Genomic DNA, 25,472 nt, shown 5'->3' on the forward strand with positions numbered 1-25,472 from the left:
TTTAGTCCAGGGTGGTTCCCCCCAGGTCTGTTACCTGCAGAGAATCCAGCTATCTCCAGCGCTGTGTACCTTTTCCTAAGCTTGTCACTTGCACTCAGTGACTTCAAGAACTTTGTTTTATTCACCTTTTATCTCCTGGTGTCTAACCTGGGGCCTGGCAGTAGCTGGAGTTCTGGAAATGATGGATAATGAAGAAAGACACTCAGTTCAGTTCATGGGTCTCCATGAAACCTCCTGGGGCTTCTCTCCAGTCCCTGAATCTTTGAGACCCACTGGTAGTGAGCCCTGGCTAGAGGTCCCAGTTGGCAGCGTTCTGTGCTGCCCTGTGTGTGTTGGGGGGAGTGGGAGTTTTCTCCAAGGGCAGGGACTATCTCTTGAACCTTCAGTGTTTTCTCCATGATCTGTAGGACCCTGGAGAGCACACATCGAGCCCTTTCATAAATGTTTGTCTGATGGGGTCTCAGTTCTCTAGTTGGCCTCTCATTGCCCTTTTGTCCATTGTTCTGGAAAATACTCTAAAATGCCACTCTGATGTCACTTTGATGAAATTGCAAAAGAAAAATAGATTGATTTCTCTTTCTAAACTGGTGACATGTGTTAGTAATCTCATTTTCCCCAGGATAGCTTCTGCAGTTGATGGGATGTGCCCTCTTGCTCTGTACCTGGCTGGCTAGTCCTAGGAGCATACCTGCTTTTGCTCACTGCTTAAATTTTACTTGTTCCTCCTCATCTCTTTAAAATTAAGTTCCCACCATGAGGTTCCATACTCAATTTGTTCTGGGTTCTTCTCTCTGTCATGGGAGCCAAGACACCTTGTAGCAGAGATGCTTCCCTGACTGGGCTCGGGGTTAGGGGGAAATGAGGGGGTGTTTGTGGGATCACTTGGGAAGTTGTTTTCATTTAAAATCCCCAGAGAGAAGCCCAACCCAGAATGAGAAAAACTGAATTTGGAGAGGAGGATAAGCGAGGCCTCTGCTCAGAGCTGTATTCTTTTAAAAAAATTCCAGGTTTTGAAAAAAATTCCAGGTGATTGTTACATACCTTTCCGGTTCCTCATTTGAAAATGTTTGGCATACAGGGTTTCCTTGAAGAAGTGGGGGCAAAAGCCCAATCCTCAGTGGAAAGCAGGTCATGTTGCTGAGGTGTTTATTGTTATATGTCCAGTCACGTGATTTAATCCCTTTGGTTTTTTTTCAAGGTTGCTCCATGTATTTATTTCAAAAATTTGGATACCTTCTGGACATCAGGCTATCTGGCTAATGCATCCTAGAGCACTGGTCAAGAGGCTGGACAGCTAGAGTCTCTAACAGCTCTACCACTTGGTAGCTGGCTGACCCTGAATAGACTGAGTAGTCTGTGCCTCAGTTTCCCCCACTGTGAATGGGGGCTGTTGTACCACCTACCTCATAAGCTGAGAGGATATATAAAGGCGATAACTGCCAGCTTTTACAACAGTGATGATTAGGACAGCCCCACCTTCATGGAGCAGATCGTTTGGTCGCAGTCAGGGTTCAGAAGAGAAGCCGCATGGTCAGCATATGTGACATACGGGGGGCTTTTGACCCCATCAATGCTTTTCTTGTCTTATCATACAGTCTTCTCTCCTTTCGCACCCTGTCCCCCTCAGTGCCTTATTTATCTATAGATGAAGAGCTCACTTATATGAATTTTTCTAGAAATCTTCCAGACCTCTGTATTTACATCCTGTTAATGAGTGATGTGGTGTCATTATTATGAAAATTGGCTTTGGTTGGAACCTACTTAGAGTGGTGCTCCCAGGCACTCCTGAGATCTCTCTTGCCCTTATGCTAACTGGCTCTCAATGACTGTCCTTTCCTGCAGCTACCTTTTGTGCTGTAGTCTTCATTAGGGAACCCTCCATACTTTGAAGATTCCTAATCTGTTACTACAGGAGTAGAACCAGAGGTTAGCAGTAGAAACTAAATGACCAGACTTGTTATGTCAGGGTCCTTGGTTTTATACAAACAACTTAGTAAATAGTCTAAGATTTCTTGAGGAGAGACTATTCTGTCTTTGTGATCTATCTTCTTCCTTTTTCCACTTTGAAGGGCTCTGTGATTACATGGAACCCCCCTAGGATAATCCAGGATAAACCTGTGTTATGGTCAGCTGCTTAGCAACCTCAGTTCCATCTACACCCTTAATTTCCCTCTGCCATGTAATATAACAGGTTCTGGGGATGCGGGTGTGTACATTATTCTACCTACCACAGCTGTCTTGCTCTTCCTTGTTTAATTATGTGGTATCATGATATGTTCCAAAGAGGATAAACAAATAATATAGGAAGATAAAAATACATTTAAAATTTAGTCAGAAAAAAAAAAAAAATGAGGCCAGGAGAAAAGAAGGATGGGAAAATAAGAGTCAGGAATAAGGTTTAAATCCAAAATAGACACCAGTTTACCTTCTGGAAGGGGACTTTGATTTTTGGCTCTGAGCTTTCCCTAGAGGCTCTCATGAAGAGGGAAGCAATGCCAGTTAGAGTGTACTGTGTGATGGAATAAAATCTGACCAGTTGTTCAGATGCCTGGATGGATATTCTTCCCATCAAGATGAAAGAGAACTTCCTTCTCTAGGTCCTCCTGGGTGCATGCAGTATAATCAGCAAAGCCTTTGCCAAGTTAAAAAAAGTTTTTAATGTTTATTTTTGAGAAAGAGAGTGTGAGTGGGAGAGGGGCAGAGAGAGAGGGAGACACAGAATCAGAACTGCTGAGCTGTCAGCACAGAGCCCGATGCAAGGCTCGAACCTATGGACCGTGAAATCATGACCTGAGCCAAAGTTGGACGTTTATCCAACTGAGCCACCCAGCCGCTCCAGCCTTTGCCAGGTTTATAGTGAAAACCTAGTGATTGGTTTTACCCCTCCCTGCTTTTAACTGCTTTCTATTTTAGGTCAAATATGCATTGCTTTGAAGACTTCTTTCGAGATCTGTGGTCAGCACCAGGGCAAATCCAGGAAGATTAGAAATCTCCAAAGCCAGTGGTTCCCATCTGGTAGTTCTCAGGCCCTGGGGATTCTTGAGGGTACCTTGCCTGAGCTTTCATTCCAAATGACAGTGATGTCTGTCTGTTGTACCTTTTGTTTGTTTATTTGTTTTGAAGGCCATTAAATAAAACGTGTTTTTACATACACAATCTTGATCCCTTTTTAAGATGGGAGAGTTGGAAGACCCACCAGCATTTACCGAGAGCTGAGATCATGGTTAGTAGCTTTCAGAGGAGTATTCTGCACTAGGAGGCTGGGAGGTGTTTGAAATGATATGTTATAATAAAAAAAAAAAATGTTTATTTATATCCCTAATGGACTGTTGGTTAAAGGCAGGATGCATTAGGAACCCTCAGGTCAAAGTATGAATTATTGAGCATTGAGCTGATAATTCTGCCGATTTTCCTCCGGATTATCTTCCCTCTCGCCAAACGTTGCATTCATCTGATCAGAATTCTTTTTTGGCATATCTTACAGTATTTCTTAAAAATCAATATTTAGAAAGAGAAAATATTATGACTGTGATAGTCATTTCATCTTTTAATTTATTAGGATTAAAGATTCATACACCTGCAATGTGTTATTTTGGAGAAATGCTTTCATATTTCTACTGGAAACCACCTGTCTTACCCTGATATTTAGAAACCAAACAGAAAAAAAATATAAAAATAAGCTTCTGGGGGTTTGAAGATGCCAGTTAATCACACCCTCCCTTCTGCGTTCTGAACTAGAGGAAATAGAAGAAGCCAGACAAAGATGAAAGTACAGTGCCAGGTACATTAGAGTAAAGCTGAGTTGGAAGATACGTCTAGGTTGCAAAACTTTCTGATCTGCCCGAGATGGAATCCACACTTGTGCCCAGGTGATGGCCTGGTAGCCAAGGGTGGGCTCTGCTGGGTGGGGAAGCCCTGTCCTTTTGACCCTTGGAGGCCTGAAGAGAGTGAGAGTGCCCCTCCCCCCCCCCCCCCCCCCCCACCAGGGCAGGAAACCCAGCAGCACCCCCTGCCACTCCAGCTTAGATGCTGTCCTTCCTCCCCTCCCCAGGGGCCTATGAATGTGCTGATGTAGGAGCAAGAATAGTCCTCTTTGTGGTTTCTTCTGCAAAATGGAGTGCACGTTCTGCAGGAAGACATGTCCAGAGGAAGTGAAGAGTCCTTCCTTTATAAACCATTTGGTTTGTTTTTAAACTCAGATGTAAGAAATCCAAACATCGGGCAGTCTTGTTTTGATGCTTGTCTTGTTTTGATGCTGGGGCCATTAATTAGATTGCTATCTAGTTTTGAATATACATTGGTTCCCACACCAAATGCATACTAATAAGATATACTTTTGGGGCTCCTGGGTGGCTCAGTCTGTTAAGTGTCTGACTTTGGCTCAGGTCATGATCTCACGGTTCATGAGTTTGAGCCCCATGTCTGACTTTGTGCTGACAGCTCAGAGCCTGGAGCCTGCTTCGGATTCTGTGTCTCCCTCTTACTCTGTCCCTTACCCACTGTCACTCTGACTCTGTCTCTCTCTCAAAAATAAACATTAAAAAAAAAAAAGACATAATTCTGGGGGTGCTTGGGTGGCTCAGTCAGTTAAGCATCTGACTTCAGCTCAGGTCATTATCTCATGGCTCATGAGTTCAAGCCCCGCATCGGGCTCCGTACTGACACACCCGAGCCTGGAGCCTGGAGCCTGTGTCAGATTCTGCGTCTCCCCCTCTCTCTGCCCCTCTCCTGCTTGCACTCCATCTCTCAAAAATAAGCATTTTAAAAAAATTTAAAGAAAAGATATAATCCTGGAATTGATTTTATAGACAAATCATACTTTTTTCTTACAGAATTAAGTGCTGTGCGTTACAGACTAAATGGGCAAAAGGTGATTTGTCATTAATCATTTTGAACATTAACAAAGATGATATCAAGATGACTGAACTTCATAAACCTCACTGTCTTGTTTTAAAAATGAAATGTGATTTTATTTTAATGTTCCATCTTGGCCATATATATGTAAAAATTAAGACATGACTAAAAAGTTCTAAGGGGTGTGTGTGTATGTGTGTGAGGCGGGGAGGAGGGAGAGAATGTTAAAGGAGATCATTGTCACAAAAAGTTGAGCTAAGTCAATCTGGAACAGTGGATGGATTGTGTATCTCTTAAGTCATCCTTCAGATACAGTTTCTTTCAACAAAGCTTTGCAAGGCTTTCAGTGGTTCTAAAGTCATTTATGTGCCCTGGAAAATATCAGATATAGAGGCATTTCCAGAAACTCAATATTGGTTGAGATCGTCTATGCCAAATTAAGGCAGCTTATGAATATGGTTACCTTATTTGAAGGCTATTCACTTTGAATTCAGTTGGGAAAGTACTAGTGACTGGTAAGTGGGTGTTCTAAAGTGAGCCCATCAGCAATTATAAAACAACAACTCAGCCCCAGTGATGTTGAGCTTTGAGCAGAGCAAGGTATATGTTGAGAGGCTACCTGGGGTGACTCTCTGTATGGAATTATTTGCTATAACAGAGTTAAAAGTTGGAAGACATGTATATAAGCTGTATTTGATTTTAGCATAGTGGGTCAACACCCCATGGTCAGAAAGCATGACCAATTGTGTTACATGTCCTTGTAGTTCACAGTGATAAAACCATGCCCTCTGTATTTATAAGTCTCACTTCAGCTGGATGTTTTTTACAGTAATAAGAGTGTAAGACAGCTAGTCTTAGTGACATGACTCCAGCTTATTCAAAAGTAATATCAAATCACGGAGTTCTGTGTACATTACAAAAAAGGGAAATTGCACCATATTCATCATCCCCTCCTGAAAACTAGTGTCTGATTTGCCCCCATTCGTACTATACCAGATGAGAGAGCAATGCATGTCAGACTTTAATGTGTATCTTGTTGTAAATACCATTTCTGATTCATTCAGTCTGAAGTTGGGTCTCAGATTTTGCATTTCTTTTTTCTTTTTCTTTTGAGAGAGAATGCAAGAGCCAGGGGAGGAGGGCAGAGGGAGAGAGAAAGAGAATCTTAAGTGACCCTAGGGTCGTGACATGAGCCAAAATCAGGAGTCTGATGCTCAACCAACTGAGCCATCCAGGTGCCCCAGATTTTGCATTTCTAACTATAGTCTTCTCAATGCTGCTGGTCCACAGACCAGATTTTGAGTAGTAAGGTTAATAGAAGTGCTGGTAACTACAAACATTGGTAGACATTGAGGGTGTTAGAATAACCTCAAATAACTTCTCATCTTTGGAGCCAGATGCCAAGGAGAGGTTGATAAAAGCCCTAACAGTCCAGTTTTATTCTCAGTAAGTCCTTCCATGGTCTGGTGGTGATCTAACAGGGCTCTGTATCTCTTCCTGAAAGGCTGCCTCCTTGGACAGGGTTCCTTGTTCATTGGCCTGGTAAGAGCAGCTTGCAGTTCTTTAAGGAGAAAATCAGTGTACCTTGCAGAGGATTGTATAGTAAGCCAGTGGATCTACATTTGGGAGCAGAGAGTTTATCACAAGATAAACTCTTTTGAAATGTTCAGATAAGGTCACATTTTGGGTCCCACTGGATAGGAACCACAGAGTTGATAAAAGGAGCATCTTTCCAAGGATGTCATAGTTCTCATGTCTGGCCTGGTATTAACATCATTAAAGAAGCTTTAAAATAAGAATACCCCTGCTTGGGCCACACCTCAGACAAAGTGAATCAGAATCTTTTGGTGTGAGACCTGGACATCTATGTTTTTTAAAAAAAGAGTCCAGGTGATTACAGATGGCATCAAAGTTGAGAGAGTCCCAGGTTTAGGCAATCTGTAACTTGGAGAGCAGGAAACTCTACTGAGATGCTTCATTCTAGCTTGAGTTAATTTATCATTTTGTGTAATCTGAGGGTTTATAACCAGGTCACAGTCAGGTTGACCCAAGATACTTAGTTTTTTAGGAGAGTTAACTTAAATTTAATAATTGGGGGACAAGTCAGCTTATCAATTAGCACCCGATGATTGAATTTTTCCCTAAGAGAATCCAGTTTTGGGGGCACCTGGGTGGCTTAGTTGGTGAAGCATCTGACTTTTGATTTTGGTTCAGGTCATGATCTCACGGTTCATGAGTTTGAGCCTTGAGTGGGGCTCTAAGCTGACAGCACGGAGCCTGCTTGGGATATTCTCATTCTCTCTCTTTCTCTCTCTCTCTCTCTCTCTCTCTCTACCCCCCCTCCTGCTCTCTCTCTCTGCCTCTCCCTCACTCTCTCTCTCTCTCTCAAAATGAATAAATGAACTTAAAAAAAACTCCAGTCCTGAAGCATTTATAACTTGGATCGGCCAAAGCTTAGGGGTCTGCGCTCCATGTGGATTTGCTGTAGCCCCATTTTAGAAGTGATGAGAAGTTCATTATAAGTTTTAAATTGGATAAGACTCTGGCCATGTCACATTGTGTGTGTTTGATATGCATGTGTTTGCACCTTCTCGCTTACCAGCTAGTTTAAAAAACAAACAATTTAACTTGGTTGTTTTTTATCAAATCAAGTGCTTGGAAGGCCATCCCATTTCTGCAGACAGTGCAGCTGAAACACTCATGGGATAGGCCAGCACCCAGCCTATGTCCGCCAGCTGGAGAAGGAGGGGTCTTACGGGTGGGGTGATTGGTTTCTAGGGTTCAGGGAGCATTTAAAGAATAATGAGCTGCTATCTCGAAGGCATTGCCCCCCTTTTTGGAAATGATTTTGATGGTATTTTTGACTTTTTAAAATTAGTGATGCCATTTGGGGCCTGTTGTTTTCACGGGTGCTTTCTAGATACAGGAAGTTGCCAGAGTCTGATCCTCAGAGAAAAAAGTGTATTGTATACTTACCATAAAATTATTTTGTAGCTTTTCTGTCCTTTGGCTTTCAGTGAAAGTGAATCTTTTGAGCATTTTAACATTGAGGAGACCTACCTAACAAATTTACACACTGTGATCTTTTCACAGACCATTCCTTTCTTTCTCCTTAGTCATCAACCTGTGATAATGTGAGTTCCTGGTTTCTTGGGCTAGAAGCCAGGTGACAGTCCTGCTGGATTTTTAAAAACTGATGCAGCTCGTTTTTGCCTTCTCCAAGACTTCTTCCCTGTGTCTGTTGATTTATAGACTAGGGTCTTTGTGGGGTAGAGCCCCAGTGCCATATACTAATTAGTAAACGGTGGCACAGCCAGCCTTGGAATGAGCTTCTCATCTGGCACCAAGATAGTTTTGGCAGTAAAGGATGTGAAAGAGAGACTCCTCTGTCTGTCAGGCAGCTAGGGGCAGCATCAGGAATCAGCCCTCCTCCCTATGGCCTTCAACCTTAGCACAGGGTCTGTGCCTGCTCATCTTCAGGGCTGGTGATTGATTCCTGAATTTACCTTGGTTTGCTTCTCCTCACCTTGCAACCTCGTCCTTGGGGCTGACCTTTTTGGAGTCTCTTCCTGCTGAGTGGGTAAGGTCCTCCTAATTGGTTAAGACAGTAGTTCTTAACCAGGATGCTGTTTTCCTTTAGGGAACGTTTGGCCGTGTCAGGAGGCATTTTTGATGGTCACAGTTGGGAGTGGAGGGTTCTAATGTCGTCTAGTGGCGGAAGTTCAGAGATGGTGCTACACATCCTACAGTATGCAGGACAGTGCCCCATGACAAAGAATTATCTAGCCCCAAATGTCAGTTATGCCAAGGATTGAGAAGCCCCTGGATTAAAGGAACTTACTATGTTTTTCAAAAAGCTGTGCTTTTTGCTTTGTTTTAATAGATGTTTTCTGAATTCTTGGAGTTGCTGTGGTTTCACTTTTTTTGGATGGGAAATTCTGTGAACTGTGAATAACCTATGGGCGTGGTGAGCGAAACTTACAGAACATGTGACGATCTTATCTGATCCACCAGTGACAGCTTCATTCTTACTCCTTTGTCCACCTTCCACTTTGTCCACCTGTCCAGTAGTGTGCACACCCAAAGAGGCCAAGCCAGAATGAGATCAAGTGTTGGTTTCCAACTGTTTGCCTTCCCTATCACGCCCTCTGGTGGAGATGGCCCTCTGTGAAATGGCCAGAGGACGGTTGGGAGTGAGAATGAGGGCGGGGTTAGAATAGGGCAGGCAGGAAGGAGGGCCTGTTCTAGATGCAAAGTCATTAACGTTATTACTGTATTCGAAAATTAAGTGTGCTATTGATGCTGGATATGGAGCCCTGAACTGCATTCGGGAGGCAATGTAAGTGCAAGGCAAAATACCTACTTCAGATGGGTGGGGTTGGAGGTTTCTCCTTCCCCACCCACTGAGAATGCAGGTGCAGCATAAGAAATGAAAACACTGGGCACAGGACTGTCTTGGTTTGATTGCTTCACATGTAAAAGGGACTGGGCCATTTAAAACCCAGACATAAGAGAAGAACAACACTGAAACCCAGACATGAAAAAAGCTTCCCCAAGTATCCTAAAGGTGTGTTGTTTTAATGGGTGTCTTTCAGTTAGTGACTCAAAATAGGACTTATTTAACCAGGTCTAAAGGGAGGAGGCTGTTTTCACTGAGAATGTGTTTTTCCTGTTTATAAAGAAAAGCACTAGAATGGGTCAGAGGGCCAAGTCCTGAAAGTGGAAAGGAAGGGCTCCTGTTCACACCTGTTGGAGCCAGCACTGCAGTTAGTTCCTGAGATCCTTTGCTCCCCAGGATGGGAGGTGAGCTCAGTGGTCCTCACAACTGTCAAGGATTCCCACTTGAGATTTGGGGCTCTTGCTGGGGGGGCCCTGCAACTGGTTTCAAGATGGTGGTACTGGGCCTATGTGTCAGGGCCCTCCAGGTTAGTGAATAACCTCAGAGCCACTCCCCAGGACTTTGGACTTACTTTGGAGGGAAAACGTGCCTTCTGTTTCCTTCTGTTCTCCTCAGCCTCTACGTTTAATGGCACGAGGCCACCCTATTTAGAGCAAGAATCTCCCCCCAGACCGTCTCTATTCCCTACACTAGTAATGCCGTTAATGTGTATTTTTCTTCCTATCTGTTGATTCTTCCAACCGCTTGAGGTTGGTGGGACATGGCATTAGACTTAGAGTTCCTGCATATCACTGGAGTGTGATTTCTGATTTGTGTTTCATATTGGTAAGTCTCTTCCATTTTGAGTTTGTGCAGGCAGCTGGTTAGATGTGGCTAGGTATGCTGGAGACCACATCGCGTTAAGAAGCAGGACCTGGCTTGATTCTGACTCTAACTGGAAGACATAACATTTTCTGGTCCTCAGTGTCCTCTTTTGTAAGTTGAGGGTCTGTACCTAGTTACTGTTTTCCTAAGAAAGACCTAACATAGTGTCCCAGTCTGTCTGAAGGTATTTTACATATTTTAATTTATCATATTTCCTTTAAAAGTCGATTAGGCCAGTGAGTTGCTCTGGGGAATGCAGTGGGTTGTTTGGTAAGATGGTGTATGGTCTTTACAAGGTTAGGACCCACTTGATTTCCGTATCACATTTTGGTTGCAGACTTGTGGAAACACAGATTCATCTCGATGGCAAATGGTAATGATGCCTGTTACTTTTTAAAAGTAGTTTCCCAGAAGCACCTGGGTGGCTCAGTCAGTTAAGCACCTGACTCTTGATTTGAGCTCAGGTCATGATCTCATGGTTCGTGGGATCAAGCCTGCATCGGGCTCTGTGCTGACAGCATGGAGCCTGCTTGGGATTCTCTCTCTCTCCCTCTCTGGGGAGTCAGACAAAGAAGTCTCTGAAACTTAAAATTTATGACTGACCCACATCTAGCATTTAATTAGGGTATCAGACAGTTCTTTGTCATATAGTTTTATATGAATAGATATGTAGTCTTGAATTTTATAGAACAAATAAGCAAACAAAACCACTGCCAAGCCTTAACATTCTGACCAAATAACATAGAAATTCAAAGTTCAAACTCCGCATGTACAAAGATAGCTAAGGAAGTTTTGTGTAAAAATTTTCCTAACAGATTTTTTTAAAGAACATATTTTAGGGGTGCCTGGGTGACTCAGTCGGTTAAGCATCCAACTCTTGGCTCCTGCTCAGGTCATGATCTCACGGTGTCATGAGTTCGAGCCCCATGTCAGGCTTTGCACTGGCAGCATGGAACCTGCTTGGGATTCTCTCTCTCTACTCTGTCTGCCCTTACCCTACTCGTGCTGTCTCTGTCTCTCTGAAATAAATAAATAAATAAATTAAAAAACAACACACTTTAGTTTTTTTATTTTTTATGTTTTTATTTTTGAGAGAGAGAGAGCATGAGCAGGGGAGGGGCACAAAGAGAGAGGCAGAGAGAGGGAGCCACAGAATCCAAAGCAGGTTCCAGGCTCTGAGCTGTCAAGACAGAGCCTGACACAGGGCTCAAACTCGTGAACTGCAAGGTCCTGACCTCAGCCAAAGTTGGATGCCTAATTGACTGAGACACCCAGGCGCCCCCAAACGAACATACTTTAAATGAAGAAAACCAAAATTCAAACGAAAACATTTCTGGAGCCTCAGAGATGGAAACCTCTCTGGGAACCCTGAAGTCCTTTAAGCCGCAGTTTGAAAACCAGTAACTAGGATCCTTTACCCCCTACTCATCCAGCTCTGACAGTGTTCTGTGCTTCTGTGACTTTCCCCCTTTCATACATGTAGAAACTGAGACGGACTCATCTAGGATAACATGGCGCCAGTGAGTGGAGCAAGCTGTAGACCCAAGGTTTCCAGTCCTGGGAGCGCGTATTCTTTTGGCTCCTCCTCACCACCCCTTCTGGCATCTTTCTGTGATCATACCATCTTGGATAACCGGTTATGAAACAAGCACCCGCCCCCTCCTCTCCCCCCCTACTTTTTCCCCTTCACATCTCTTGTCTTAGATACCTTTTTGTTCCCACAGTCATTGTCCCTTCTGGAACTTTTTTTCTAGAGGTTTGTGTTTTTTTGTTTTGTTTTTTTTTCTTTCTCTTTTATTACCTATCTGCCACCATATCCTCTGTAGTTTAACCCCATCTAATCAGGGCACAGTCATTTCCCACTGTGATGTGACAAGATCTTGGGGTAAAAACTTCTGACAGGTAAGGTACAAATATAGACTCAGAGTGCCCAGGTTCTTTGTGGTTCACACCAGAAGGAGGTCTTGGAGGTCATTGCTCACTTGTGTTTCTTCATCTCATTTCCACCATCCTGCCCTTTCATCTAGCAGACACTTAATGACTATCCACTGTGTGCAAGTTACCACTATTCCTTGCGTTTCCTGTCTTTAGGGTGCCTATACACCCTGTAGCAGAGATGTAAGAAAGGATTATCCTATACAGTAGTAGGTAAGAAGCCCCTCAGAAGAAGCACAGACTGCTCTGAGTGTCCCAGGGAGGATAAGCTCTCTTCAGTTTAGGGAGTCATGGGAGGCTTTATGCAGAAGGTGGGGTTCAGTTGTGAGATATGGGCAGGATTCCCCAAGGTGACATGGATGAGCATGGTTGACTTAGGATTTATTGAATGTTACTGCACAATAGGAAGGAAGATAGGAAGTAGTTGAAGTGATACGTGGTGCATGGCTAGGACAGAAGAGGGATGTGGATGACTTGGTTTGAGCACACCTGGCCCATGTGAATGTTGGACCAGCCAGCTGTGAAGGGATTGTCCTGTGGGGCCGTAGGAAAAGATGAAATCTCTGTGGTTGGGGTTGGCATTGCTCCTGAAGAGACAGGCAATCCTAGCCTCCTTCATCTTCTAAAGAGAATGCTCCTGATGTAAGAAATGGGCCCCCCAAGGATATTGGATGGGTTCCTGAAGGAACTGCTTCCTCAGTCTCCATTGGAGCTGGGCTGTTGTTCTCTGTGTTCGCACATGGTTTGAGAAATTGGCATCTGGCAGGCAAAGCAGGCCTTGCCTTGTAGGGCAGCGTGTGAGGTTGATTGGGAGCTTGTAAGAGCAGCCATGTCTGGTGAGCTGGTGGCAGATTTCTCCATGTAATTTCCTTCTCTTAGTAGGCCTGTGGTCAGCCCTTAGTAATGGTACCACTGGCCTTGACTGGGCTATGGGGAATGGGGAGGCGGGGAGAGGTGGGTCCTTGCTGGGTCTGCAGTGGCCCATGCCACTGCCTTTCATCTGCCTTTCTCCTAAGTACAGCTCCTCTTCGTGCCCCCAACTTTGGAGGTGAGTTTGCTTTTTACAGTAACAGCTTTATTGAGATATGATTTATATATCCTAAAATTCTCTCATTAAAAGTCTATAATGCAGTGTTATGAATACATGCACAGGATTGTGCAACCATCACAATTAAGTTTGGAACGTTTGCATTATCCCCCAGATAAACCCTTGGTCGTCACCTCCCAATTCCTCCATTTTTGCAAGCCCTGAACAATGACTGCTATATTTCCTGGGTCTGTAGATTTGCCTCCTATAGACATGTTATAAAAGTAGAATGATACAATATGTAGTTGTGTGTGTGTGTGTGTGTGTGTGACTGCTTTTTATCGCTTTGCATAGTGTTTTCAGGGATCATCTATGTTGTAGCACATATTGCAACCTAACTTATTCTTACCAATTTAGTAGTATTCCATTATATGTATTTTTCTCATCTATTTGTTGGTTGAGGGACTTTTGAGTTTTGGGGGGTTTTCTGGTCTATTATGAACAAGGTTGTTGTGAATGTTTGTGTACAAGTTTTTATGTGTGGGCATATACTTTAATTTCTTCAGGGAGAATTTTAGGAGCGCAGTTATCTGGGTCACATGGTAATTCTGTGGTTAACCCTTTGAGGAAGTGCCAGAATATTTTCCACACCAGCTACACGGTTGTACATTCCCACTCATAATATATAAAGGTTCCGATTTCTGTACATCTTCACCAGTACTCATTCTTGTCTATCTTTTTGGATTATAGCCATTCTAGTGGGTATGAATTGGTATCTCATTGTGGTTTTAATTTACATTTCCCTAATGGCTAATGATTTTGCTCATCTTTTCATAAGCTTTTACTTTTTAAATGAAGAGAACTGACATATTTCCTTGCCAAAGATCTTTGATCAGTTTTGGAAAGGTGGAAGCCAGATTTTCTTGTGTGGAGGAGTGAATGGGAAGGAAGGAACTGAATGCTGCTATTTTTGAAGCAAAGGAATGGAAGAAATGGGTCTTAGGGCATGGAGTGGCAGTGATGGACCTAGAAGCTTAGCTCATTGCAAACACACTTGGTGCAGACTTCTTCATGGAGTCATGACCTTGGGCTGGCATTACTCAGGTTGGCAACAAGGGCTTCTGAGATAGACTGTCTGCCCTTTTAGTGTCTATTGGCTCCATTTTGCCAGAGGATTCTACCTACATTAGAAAGTCTGGAGACAGGCAGATTCTCTGCTGGATTGACTGCTTTTCGATCACTATTCTGCAGCCTCTTGATGAATTTTGTGGCCATTACTGATGGTGATCATTAAGTCCTTTCATGGCTCCAGCACCTTCTGGTGAGAATTGCTGTCCTGTTGTCCTCCCTTTACTGTGGAAGTTAGGGGTGTCTTCCAGATAATGATTTGGAAGAGGTTTTTAAAATTCTATGTTGGTAGGAATTGTACAGATGAGTTCTAATCCTCTTCTCTGCATGTGCTGTTGCTGTGCTAGAATAGGTGCTGTTATTTCACACTGTAGATTCCACTGGAGAAGAGACTATTCTGACAGCTCTGTGGTTACTTGAAATCTGGGCCCTCAATAATCAGAGCTATTCTCTGAGTTTGGGATTGGGGATTTTCACTCCCAATTTGTATGTCTCTGAGCTGGTGTCATTTAACTTTGGCTGGCTTTCTCGACCACCTTTTTTGCCCTGCATATGTGCCACCTGGGCAGTTGTGACTCTTCCCAAGGTCAAGGCAGAGAAGCACGCCACCTTCTACTGGGGGCCCTTGTTCAGTTTTTGGACCTGGCCTTGCCCTTGCTTCCACTTTGCAGCTTTTAGCAGCTTCTTCAGGGGATTCACTGATGAAGTGGAGTGGCGTTGCGTGTCTAAAAGTTAACAGGTAATTCTTGCATACATTTGGGGTTCCCCCTTAAAATAGTAAAGAAGATTGCCAGATGACTGTCATTTTAGTATAGCATCTAGTGTACTTGCCCTAGGAAAATCCCTTCAGCCCTGGGGTACAGTTGACTCACTGCTGTGAGTTATCAAACAGGAAGTGCAGTCACTTCCTAAGGACCCAGGGGCAGCCCCCAGTTCGAGTGGTGGCTTTAAAACAGAAGCCCCATGAGGCTGAGATCTCTCTTGTGTTGCTTGTTCAGTCCCTGGGGACCGGTGGCAGGAAGTGCTCAGGATCCACCATAGAAGGAGTGGAGGAAAGAAAAGGCAGGTGCTGCTCACCTTTATTTAGAAGGGCTGAATAGGGGCATCTGGGTGGCTCAGCCAGTTAGGCGTCCGACCCTTGGTTTCGACTCAGGTGGTGATCTCACAGTTGGTGAGTTTGAGCCTCATGTCGGGCTAACAGTGCAGAGCCTGCTTGGAACTCTCTCTTTCCCTCTTTCTCTTCCCCTTCTCTACTCACGCTTACTTGCTCACTCTCTCAAAATAACTATATTCAAAAAAAAAAAAAAAGAAAAAAGAAAGAAAGAAAAGGAAGGGCTAAATAAAGTGCCAGAGTGCCTGGAGGACAAGTTCGCTGGGCAGCAGGTGGTGTATTGTGCCCCTGGGGCTGGTGTCTTTCTCTGAGAATGCACATGGAGGGAGGGTCCCTTAGAGGATGTCATGGGATCCCACTCAGGTGAAACTGGCAAATAATCTATATAGACAAGTGTTTTATTTTACTTTTTATTTAAGAGAGAGACTACACACATGGAGGGGTAGAGAGAATCTTAAGCAGACTCCACAGTCAGCACAGAGCCCAATGCGGAGCTCAGTCTCATGACCCTGAGATCATGACCTGAGTCATGATCTAAGAGTCAGATGCTTCTTCGGGCTCTGTGCTGACAGCTCAGAGCCTGGAGCCTGCTTCAGATTCTGTGTCTTCCCCTCTCTCTCTGTCCCTCCCCTGCTCATGCTCTGTCTCTTTCTCTCTCTCTCAAAAATAAATAAACATTAAAAAATTTAAAAAAAGAGATGCTTAACTAAGCCACCCAAGCGCCCTAACAGACAAGTGTTTAAACTGAAGACTAGCAAGGGACCTTATGGGCTGTCTGAAGGGCTGTCTGAAGCCATTGTGACCAGAGTTGGGGCTTGGGGAACAGACCAGGTTTGGATTTATCAGTGTGATCTGCAGAGGGCCAGCCAGGTAGGGAGAGCAGCTTGAGTGAATACGGGGAGACCCTGGAGAAGGAGTTATGGTGTGGGGTTATGGTGATAACTGACCAGCAGGTGCAGGGGGTGTTCCTGGGATGGAAGAATTGAAGTGTTACAGTATTGCAAAAGGGAGTTTGAGCCACACTGTATAGACAGTGCAGTGGTATAGCATAGAGGTGACATCCATCTGCCTGGGTCAGAGGCTCTCAGACTTGAGTAGGCATCAAAGTCGCCTGGGAGACTTGTTGAAGCACTGATTGCTGCCTGCCCCTCACCCACCCTCCAGAGTTGCTGATTAAGTAGGTCTGCGTTGGGGCCTGGGCATTTGCATTTCTCACTGGTGCTTCTGCTGTGGAGTTAGGGACCATGCTTTGCAGAGCCAGTTGCCTAGAATTCAGAGGGTGGTAATCTTGCTCTGTTAAGGGCCAGTAGTAAGTGTTTTAGGCTTCTGAGCTACATAGGATTTCTGTCACATTTTCTTCTTTGTTGCTTTTTACAACCCTTTAAGCGTGTGTACAAACAGATGTTGGCCACAGATAAACAGGCTGGTGGGGAAAGAGGGGTGGCATAGGGGAGACAGGGCATGGTGGGACAGGCTGTACTATCCTAGGCTTTCCCAGCTTATCCTTCTGCCTCATAGCTGGTGACCTTTGGCAAGTCCATCTCTCTGTGCCTTTGTTTCTTCATCTCTAAAACAGATGATATTAGTAATTTTTACCATGTAGGACTCTTCTAACAATTTAGTGAACTAAGGCACAAAAAGCATTTATCCCACTCCCTGGGACATACCTAGAATTTATTTATCATTGGCTGTTGGCAGTGATACTACAAGCTACTAATGGCTGTTCGCAGGTGAGGAAACAGTGAAAAGGAAGACCAACACAGATCTACTGTATTATAGATCCTGAAAGCCAAATGCTCCAAGAGCTCACCATCATTTCTTCTTAGATGGCCTACAAAGAAGAATGCTTTGAACTAAAACATAACGCACACTCTGAATACATCCTGGGTTAGTACCCCATAGGAGGTCACTGCTCAGCTTTTCCCTTGGCACACTTAGAAAATGGTGCCATTTGTAAGCTGGCTGGTCCTTGGGCCCAAGACTCTGATTGAGGGGTTGGAGAGTTTGGCCTACTTATAACCCATTTACAACCTCTACTTGAGCCTCATTTTTTTAGGAAGACTGATTTAAGACCTTGGCCCGAATAGGGCACCAAATAGGATCTGCCTGATCAGGATCGAAACTGTGCCTTTGTACCTCCCATTTTGCTGCATGGTGTGAGTGAAAGTGAGAGTTACAGGAAAGGAGTCTTAATCACGTGCTCCATATTTTCTGAGTTGAAGTATGCAAATGAGTGCCGAGGTGCCTCTTTCACTCATGGTAGCTAAAACAGGAAGATCACCGGGTACCCTGGCATAGCTTCTCTGCGCTGGTGCCCGGGGAGAGGCCACCTGGTGGTTCCTGAGAGATCCAACTCCTCTCTCTCTGGACACTGCTAATGAGAGCTGGCCACACTTACGTAATACGGGGACTTTCTCCCCTTTCCTGGTCTAGCCCCCTGAGGAGGCATCCACTTTCTTGCTCACCTCTCCAGCAGCATGCTCAAATCTTTGCCAGAGCACATACTAATGACTTTGTAAGCTCAATTTACAGATGCACACGACTACCCCATGTTGATAGGGCTCTGCCCTCCACTTGGGTTTTTGCTGACATTCAGTAGAATACCCTTCCATCTCCTCCCCACCTTGTAAAAAAGGCTTCCTGTTTTTGAACTTGGTCCAGACTGGAACAGCCCTGCTACACCTGTTAACATAGTCAGACACACATTTCCTCCTCTGTATTTGTGCAGCTTTTGTCGCCTAGCCAGATTTCCCCTCTCAGCTTACAGATCTGGAATCATAACATAAGATATTGAACCAGCAAATGAAGAAAAAAGGAAGTTTGCATTTTGGAGCCAATTGAGTGAAAACGTGGCTTCTGGTTTGTTTCACTGTGTTTGGCCACGACCACTCTACTAACTTTCCCCCTTCTTCACAGCAGAATGGAAATGAGGAAAGGAAATCAGCTGACGCAGGAGCCGGAGTGAGACCGACGTGCCCACAAACCCAGCCTGCACCATGAACTTGTGTCTCCCTTCTGCGCTTTAAGAGCCAAGGGCAGGTGAAGTTGCTGGAGAGCAATGGCTTTCTTTACTCCGTGGAAGTTGTCCTCTCAGAAGCTGGGCTTTTTCCTTGTGACTTTTGGCTTTATCTGGGGTATGATGCTCCTGCATTTTACCATCCAGCAGCGAACTCAGCCTGAGAGCAGCTCCATGCTGCGTGAGCAGATCTTGGACCTCAGCAAGAGGTACATCAAGGCGCTGGCAGAAGAAAACCGGAATGTGGTGGATGGGCCATACGCCGGCGTCATGACAGCTTACGGTAAGCGCGGTGCTTCTGGGGCTTCTCGATGGGATGTGGCTTTGCCTCAAAGTGACTCCAGAGGCTTGCAGCCTTGGTTTTTATCATGGATTGAGTGCCTCCCTTGCCACTGCCTTCGTGGCAGGGAGTTGCACACAGAGGGACACTTTTAGAAAGTTAAAGCCATGTCCCTGGGGAGACTGAGTTCTTGTGCACACTGACACTCAGTCCCAGGACCAGTGGGGGCAGAGCAGTAGCACTCAGTTGGTTGTATGTGCAGCTAGCTCCCTTTCCCGCAGCACATTTCTGGATTGCATGATCTCATCCGGGAGTATGATCAGGGAATGTAGAAAAATATTCTTGTTATCTTTCCCTAAACAAAACTTAATTAAGGCTGTGTGGTGGTAAGGTACAGAGGGTGGGGAGGAATGCAGGGTCGAAGGAGGACTAGGGGAGGAGGGTGAGGTAAAGACAGGGGGGGTGCGGGGGGGGGGGGATGAGAAACTCAGAGTGCAATGTGTGCCTCCCTCTGGCTGGTATGTAGGACACTTGGTCTTATGTGCTAGCTAATAGCTTTAGTCTTCAGCTTCTTCAGTGTTGCCTGCTCTTGTTTCTTGCCCTTGCCTCTCATTGCCCTTATTTCGAAAGAAGTCTTTTTGTACATGTTGCTTTTTTTTGTTGGGTACCTAAAAACTCTTCTAGAAATGAGGTTGAGGGGAAAAAAATACATACAGAATATTATTTATTTTTCTTTTGGCAAAAGTTATGCTTAATATAGAAAATTTTGGAAGCAGTAGACATGCAAAAGAGAAACCCAAGAATAAAGAAAATCACATATAAACCTACTCTAGGAACTAACCACAATTAACATGTCACTGTATATTTTTCTGATATTTTATGTATATGCACAAAAATATGTGTATATGGATATATGCAAAATACTTGAAAAAAAGCATACATATACAATACAAACAAAAATTGTAGATGAAATTTGGATCATAGGACGTCGTGGGGCGCCTATCTCCCAGCTCTCCTATGATCACCAAGGATGAGAATGGACTTACTCCATAGAAGATGTCCTGTCATTCTTGCTCATTAACAAGTCTAGTCACTGAATGCAGACCTTAGTGCATTACACCCAGAGGTGTAATATAAATGAGATGCAAGAATGGATTTGGCTGAGGTGGAGAGGTTTGCTGTTATACATTGTGACACCGCAGTTACGGACTCTAAAGTATATGAAGTTCAAATGGTGATTTCCTGAAAATATATAGCAGCATTTTGAAGCTTGAATTCAAACACAGGAAGTTATACTTAATTTGACATAATTTGTTTTTCTTTTTGAAAGGATCCAGGAAATGTGGTTACTTTTAAATTTCAGCTATATGTTTTGGTAAGGAGAAAATGGTTGCTTTTAACGTAGAATGTGGAAATTTCTTTTTCACTGCCTACTGAACACTGTCAGTAGTGCCTACTGTTGGAATAATCACGCTGTCTGCTTTTAATCTGTTGGATTTGGCAATGTCAATAGGCATGGGCTCTCAATATGCCTGAATAAATGCCACCTTTTTTTGATATGATGGATTAAAAAATGAGACTCCATTTTGAGAGTCCACACTGAAAAACAACTAGGTAGTTTTTCAGAGTGGATTTTTAAATAAATCATGGACTTCAGTCTTCTGTATTTCCCAAATATTGTAGGTAAGCCATCAGAACGAATAAATAAAGCAAATCGTCACCATTAGTGTCACTCATGTGTAACAAGTCCATATAACAAGTAAAATAGACCCCTCTTTCAGGTTTCTTATCGGTACATTCCATGTTAAATATTTTGGGGAATAGGGGAGTAGTTCCTTTGTAATTTCCTCCTTCTGTTTATCTCAATCTGTCACACTTTTTCCATGGGAAAGAAGAAAACCCATAAATGATAAATTTATAGAATTAAAATTTTCCTAGTTGTTTTGAATGTTTTTACTTCTTGTTTGCTGCTGAACATCTTCCTAGGCTAGGCTTCCTCGGTTTTCTAAAGGGTAGTGATCTGGTCTTAGCTTTCAACCTCACAGACCTCATGTGTTGTAGAAAGTTACCAGAACCCCAGAGTAGTCTGTTAGAACCTCAGCCCCACATTATATGCTTATAAACGTAGGAGTTTGGAGCTCAAAGATACTATGAAAATTGATTCCAATTTCCTTTCACAGATAAACCTTAGCAAAGTAATTTTTCTTTTTCTCAAAAACAACAAAGAAACAAACAAACAGGCCCTGTCGGCAAATGCAACACACACTGCTGTTTTTCTCTTTTCATCTCATCAGCTAGGCATGTCAATCAAAGTGGTTTTTGGAGCTGAGTTTGTGGAATTTAATTGGACTGTGCCTGTGCGCTTGAGGCATTGGATCATCATGTGGCAAAATCCCACTAAAACAGTTTGTCACCTGGGCACTTGTGGCATGTGGAGCTAGATAATTCTTTGTTGTGGGGATTGTTCGTTCATGCAGGATGTTGAGCAGCATCTCAGGTGGCCCTACCCACTAGATGCCAGTAGCACCCCCCCTGGTTGTAACCACCAAAAATGTGTGTAGACATGGGGGGCAAAATTGCCTCCCTCCCCACCTTGGAGAATCACTGCACTAAGAGTGAAACAGCAAACACTAACAGCATCTTATGGAAGTTTTCAAGCAGATACCTGGTTCCTGTCACTTAAAATTGGACAGCTTAGCTTTCTCCATTTCTCAGTTCTGGGCACCAACAACTGGGATTTAGCAAGGCGTATAGTCCAGGGCCAGTCATAGAAAGCTGGAGAGCCATTCTGCTGATGTGTGCTTCCCCTGGAATCCATCAGTACCAGTTGTGGGCACATCAACAGCCAGGCAGCTCTGGTGGTTGATGTCAGAAGATGATGCCGGGGAGCCTGGGTGACTCAGTCAGTTAAGCGTGTGACTCTTCATTTTGGCCCAGGTCGTGATCTCACGGTTCATGACTTCGAGCCCCCCATAGGGTTCTGCACTGACAGCGTGGATCCTGTTTGGTATTCTCTCTCTCCTCTCTCTGCCCTTCCCTTGCTCGCTCCTTGTTTGTCTGTCTCCCTCTCTCTCTCTCTAAAAATAAATAAATAAACTTAAAAAAAAAAACACATGAAAAAAGATGCAGGGACTGCAGGATGTTCAGTGGTTTAGTTGGATTGGTGGAGTGGGGATGAAGACGCATGAGACATGGGTTTGCAATCTCTTTTTCGGCCACAGATGCAGCCCGTGTACAGAGCGCTGGCTAGACGTCTGCTCTGAGAGAATGAAGAACTGATCCTTTATGGCTGGGATCTGTGCCCACTACGAAGTAATCCCATTAATAGACCAGAAAAGAAAACCACCCTCTTTCTCCCATCCCCATATTGGCATCATCAGAGGCTCTCAGTATGCTACAAACGTGTCTTCAGTAGCCCTGGAAGGTATTTGAGGAATCGTAATAGCTAACTTTAGATTATTACTGATTTTTTAGAATCCCTGGCTTGAGGTCCTAGAGCTGAAGAGTTCAGCAAACTATTCCCTGTGGGTCAAATTCGGACTTCTGTCCGTTTGAGTAAATCAACTTTTACTGAAACAGAACCACTCCCAATTATTGATAACAACTGTAGTAACAGAGAAACATGGTAAAACAGGATTTATTTTATGGGACACCTAAAACCTGCAGACTCCATCTTTCAGTAGTCCCCATGATTCAGTCTGAAACACTCATTGGAGTGTCCCTCCTTGACTCCACAGTTTCCCAGGACTTCCAGGGTCTGAGCTATGGTCAGCAAGCTCACTGTGGGTCAAAGCATCCTGTTCTTATTTGTAAAGCCTTTGGAATCCTCCTTGTCTCTCGGTTTGTCCTCTAGGGGTTTTTGCATTACAATGGCAGAGTTGAGTAGTTGCCTCAGGGACTAAAGCCTAAAAGGTTTACTGTCTGCTCCTTTACCAAAAATGTTTTTTCTTTTTTTTTTTTTTTAAAGTTTATTTATTTTGTGAGAGAGGGAGTAGGGGAGGAGCAGAGAGAGAGGAGTGGGAAAATCCCAAGCAAGCTCCTCACCACAAACACAGAGCCCAACTCAAGGCTCAAACCCAAGAACCATGAGACGACAACCCAAGCCAAAGCCAAGAGTCAGTCCAACCTACTGACTGAGCCACCCAGGCGCCCCCCCCCCCCCAGCAAATGTTTGTTAAGCCCTGATCTATCCCCAGGGGAGTCTATCTAAGGGATTTTGTTTGGTATGCTAAGACTCATCTCTGCGTTTGAATTCACTGAAGACATCCTTATAAGATGTACATCAACATGTCTTATTTCTCTGTCCTCTGAAAATGCCTCTGAGTGGCAGGTATGAGGTTAGTGGTTAGGGGGAGCCAGCCAGTTTGGCTTTGCCACATCCTGGCTGCATGGACAGGGCCCTAGGGACCCATACTACTTTGAGAGTGGGTATCCGTTCCTATCTTACCGTGTGATTGTACCATGTGAACAAGGTGCTGCATGTCAGGGGGTGTTAGTTTGATTAGTCCTCAAACGATAGCAGGACTTTCAAACTTCTCATCCCCCATCCTTGTTCTGACTTGAAAAGAGACTTCTCAACTTCTTTTGGGGTTTGGTAATTCAGAAGTAGTGCCTGGAACACGTCCCGGGTAGCCCGTGTAGAACAGTTGGAACATTCGTCCGTGGGGGATGGAGGGCGTTTCTCGTGTGCTCGTCTGTCAGTCCATTCTTGGGGGAATGTGCACAGCCAGGGCCTTCTGTGCAGCCTGAACTGCCTCTCCCAGGCCCGTGTGGCAGGGCCATGCCTGTCGCGGGGATTGTGTCATGAATTCTGTTACCCACCCTAGTCAATGCCCTTCTTATTTCTGAGGTGAATTGATCTCTGTCTCTGGTGGCCTGACCCAAATTCTGATGCTCAGTGATCACCTCTTAGCTATGACACAGGCCCGGTCCACCTGTGTTCTCTAAGTTAACAGGAATGGAACCCGGGGCAGTGAGAGACTACCTCCCTTTGTGGCCCATCCACATCTTATTCACGCTGACCTTTCTCGCCTGTTTGCTGCTCTGGATGCCAGGACATGGCTCTGCACTGGTCACCAGCTTTTCTGCCACCCCCTTCCCCTATGCCCAGTATTCTGTTTCCCTGCTGCTGGCTTCCCTGCTTGATCTCCTGCTCTGCCTTAGCTCCTGTCTCCTGGTCCCCCCTGACTTCTTGAGCCTCTGCTGTCCCCTTGATTGGCTGTTAGCCTTCAAGCCTAGTGCTTTGGGAAATGACTGTGCCCTTCACAGATATATAGCAGTGCTGTATAAGCTTTGTACATACAGCTAGGAAAAGATGAACAAGGTCCTTGCTCTCATGGAGTCTGTGCTCATTATGGAAGGGAGAAACACTAACTGACATAACCATCAGATAGTAATAAATTCCAGGAAGAAAAATGACACAGGGATATGTGATTCTATTATTTTTTTAACGTTTGTTTATTTTTGAGAGAGCGAGGTAGAGAATGAGCAGGGGAGGGGCAGAGAGGGAGAGAGAATCCCAAGCAGGCTCTGAGCTTTCAGCACAGAGCCCAGCGTGGGGCTCAGTCCCAGGAACCGTGAGCTCATGACCTGAGCCGAAATCAAGAGTTGGATGCTTAACCGACTGAGTGACCCAGGCGCCCCGGGATATGTGATTTTAAAAAAAAAGCACTTGAGGAGCTACTTGGAATGAGAAGGTCAAAGAAGGCCTCTCTCGGGAGGTGTCTATTAGCCCTACTGACACCAGAGGTTGCCGGGTAGGGTGCAGAGGTGGGGTAGAGCTCAGTTGAGGCAGACGGCAGGGTGTGTGCCTAAGGCCTGCATGCACCCTCTAGGGACCCATCAGACTTGCTGTAGCTGAATGAAGTAAGCCAGGACCCATGTGGAAGGTGGGCCCTGTGGGCTGTGGACCTCAGTGTGATGGGAGAGGGAGGGAGGAAGGTGAAGGGGGATGGATGTTTCTTGTGAGTGAGCCTGGCCTGCCCCTTCTTGGGGGCTTTGACCCTGCACTGTTATCCACTGTTACCTCCACCATGGGAAGGGAGGTAAGTAGAAAGGAAGTGCTTCCTGTTACCTTAACGAGGTGGGGCTGCATACCGCAAGCCCTGGAGAAACATGGTAGGGTTTTTGGTTGCAGATCAAGGTGCAGCGGAGCAGTAACTCCTTTGGGCTTTAGGTGGCCCTCATTGACCTGGGGATTCCCATTTCTGAGATGTTAACATCACTTGGGGTTCTGCTCATAGGCTAACAGGAGACCCCCACGGTGATGCCAGTGTGGCTGCCTAAAGTAGCTCATAAAAGGTAGCCCCTGCCCTGTATTACAGACCGGGTTAACGTTTGGAGAGTCAGAAGAGTCTTTACATGTGTTTCATTCCACCTCTGCTATGAAAAAGAAGATGAAGAAAACTTAGGTTGGATTTTACTGGAGATAAAAAAGCCTGTGGGGACACCTGGGTGGCTCGGTCAGTTAAGCATCTGACTTCGGCTCAGGTCATGATCTCACGGTTCGTGGGCTCTGTGCTGACAGCTCGGAGCCTGAGGCCTGCTTCAGATTCTGTGTCTCCCTCGCTCTCTGCCCCTCCCCGACGTGCGCTGTCTCTCTCTGTCAAATATAAATAAACATTAAAAAGGAAAATTTTTAAAAGCCTGTGAATGGTGTTTTAAAATTTTACTTATTTGCTTTTTCCTTTTTGCCTCTGTTCCTACAAATAGGATCAAGGGCCTGTTGTGTTGGAGGGCTGGGGTGATGGGGAGCACCACCACTGTCGAAGCAACGATGCTCACCCTTGAGGGAAACACACTGATTTGGAGGGACGCTGGTAGGCAGAAAAAAAAAAAAAAAGAGCTGGGCTGTTTGGT

At 44.7% G+C, this 25,472-nt stretch overlaps 1 protein-coding gene across 9 annotated transcripts in view; it reads left to right on the top strand.

The window, feature by feature from the left end:
* Window positions 1–25,472, top strand: part of MGAT5 (alpha-1,6-mannosylglycoprotein 6-beta-N-acetylglucosaminyltransferase) — a 338,022-nt gene that overhangs the window by 109,877 nt on the left and 202,673 nt on the right. For 5 of the 9 annotated variants that reach the window (XM_053214934.1, XM_053214932.1, XM_053214929.1 and 2 more), the window contains one exon: window positions 18,235–18,617. In XM_053214934.1, coding sequence (XP_053070909.1) covers window positions 18,377–18,617 — 241 coding nt within the window. In that variant the 5' untranslated portion in view covers window positions 18,235–18,376. The remainder of the gene's footprint in view (window positions 1–18,234; window positions 18,618–25,472) is intronic. The other 4 variants (XM_053214936.1, XM_053214931.1, XM_053214930.1 and 1 more) reach the window with 1 other exon arrangement.

The sequence above is a fragment of the Acinonyx jubatus genome, chromosome C1 (assembly GCF_027475565.1).
Source record: "Acinonyx jubatus isolate Ajub_Pintada_27869175 chromosome C1, VMU_Ajub_asm_v1.0, whole genome shotgun sequence".
Lineage (NCBI taxonomy): Eukaryota > Metazoa > Chordata > Mammalia > Carnivora > Felidae > Acinonyx > Acinonyx jubatus.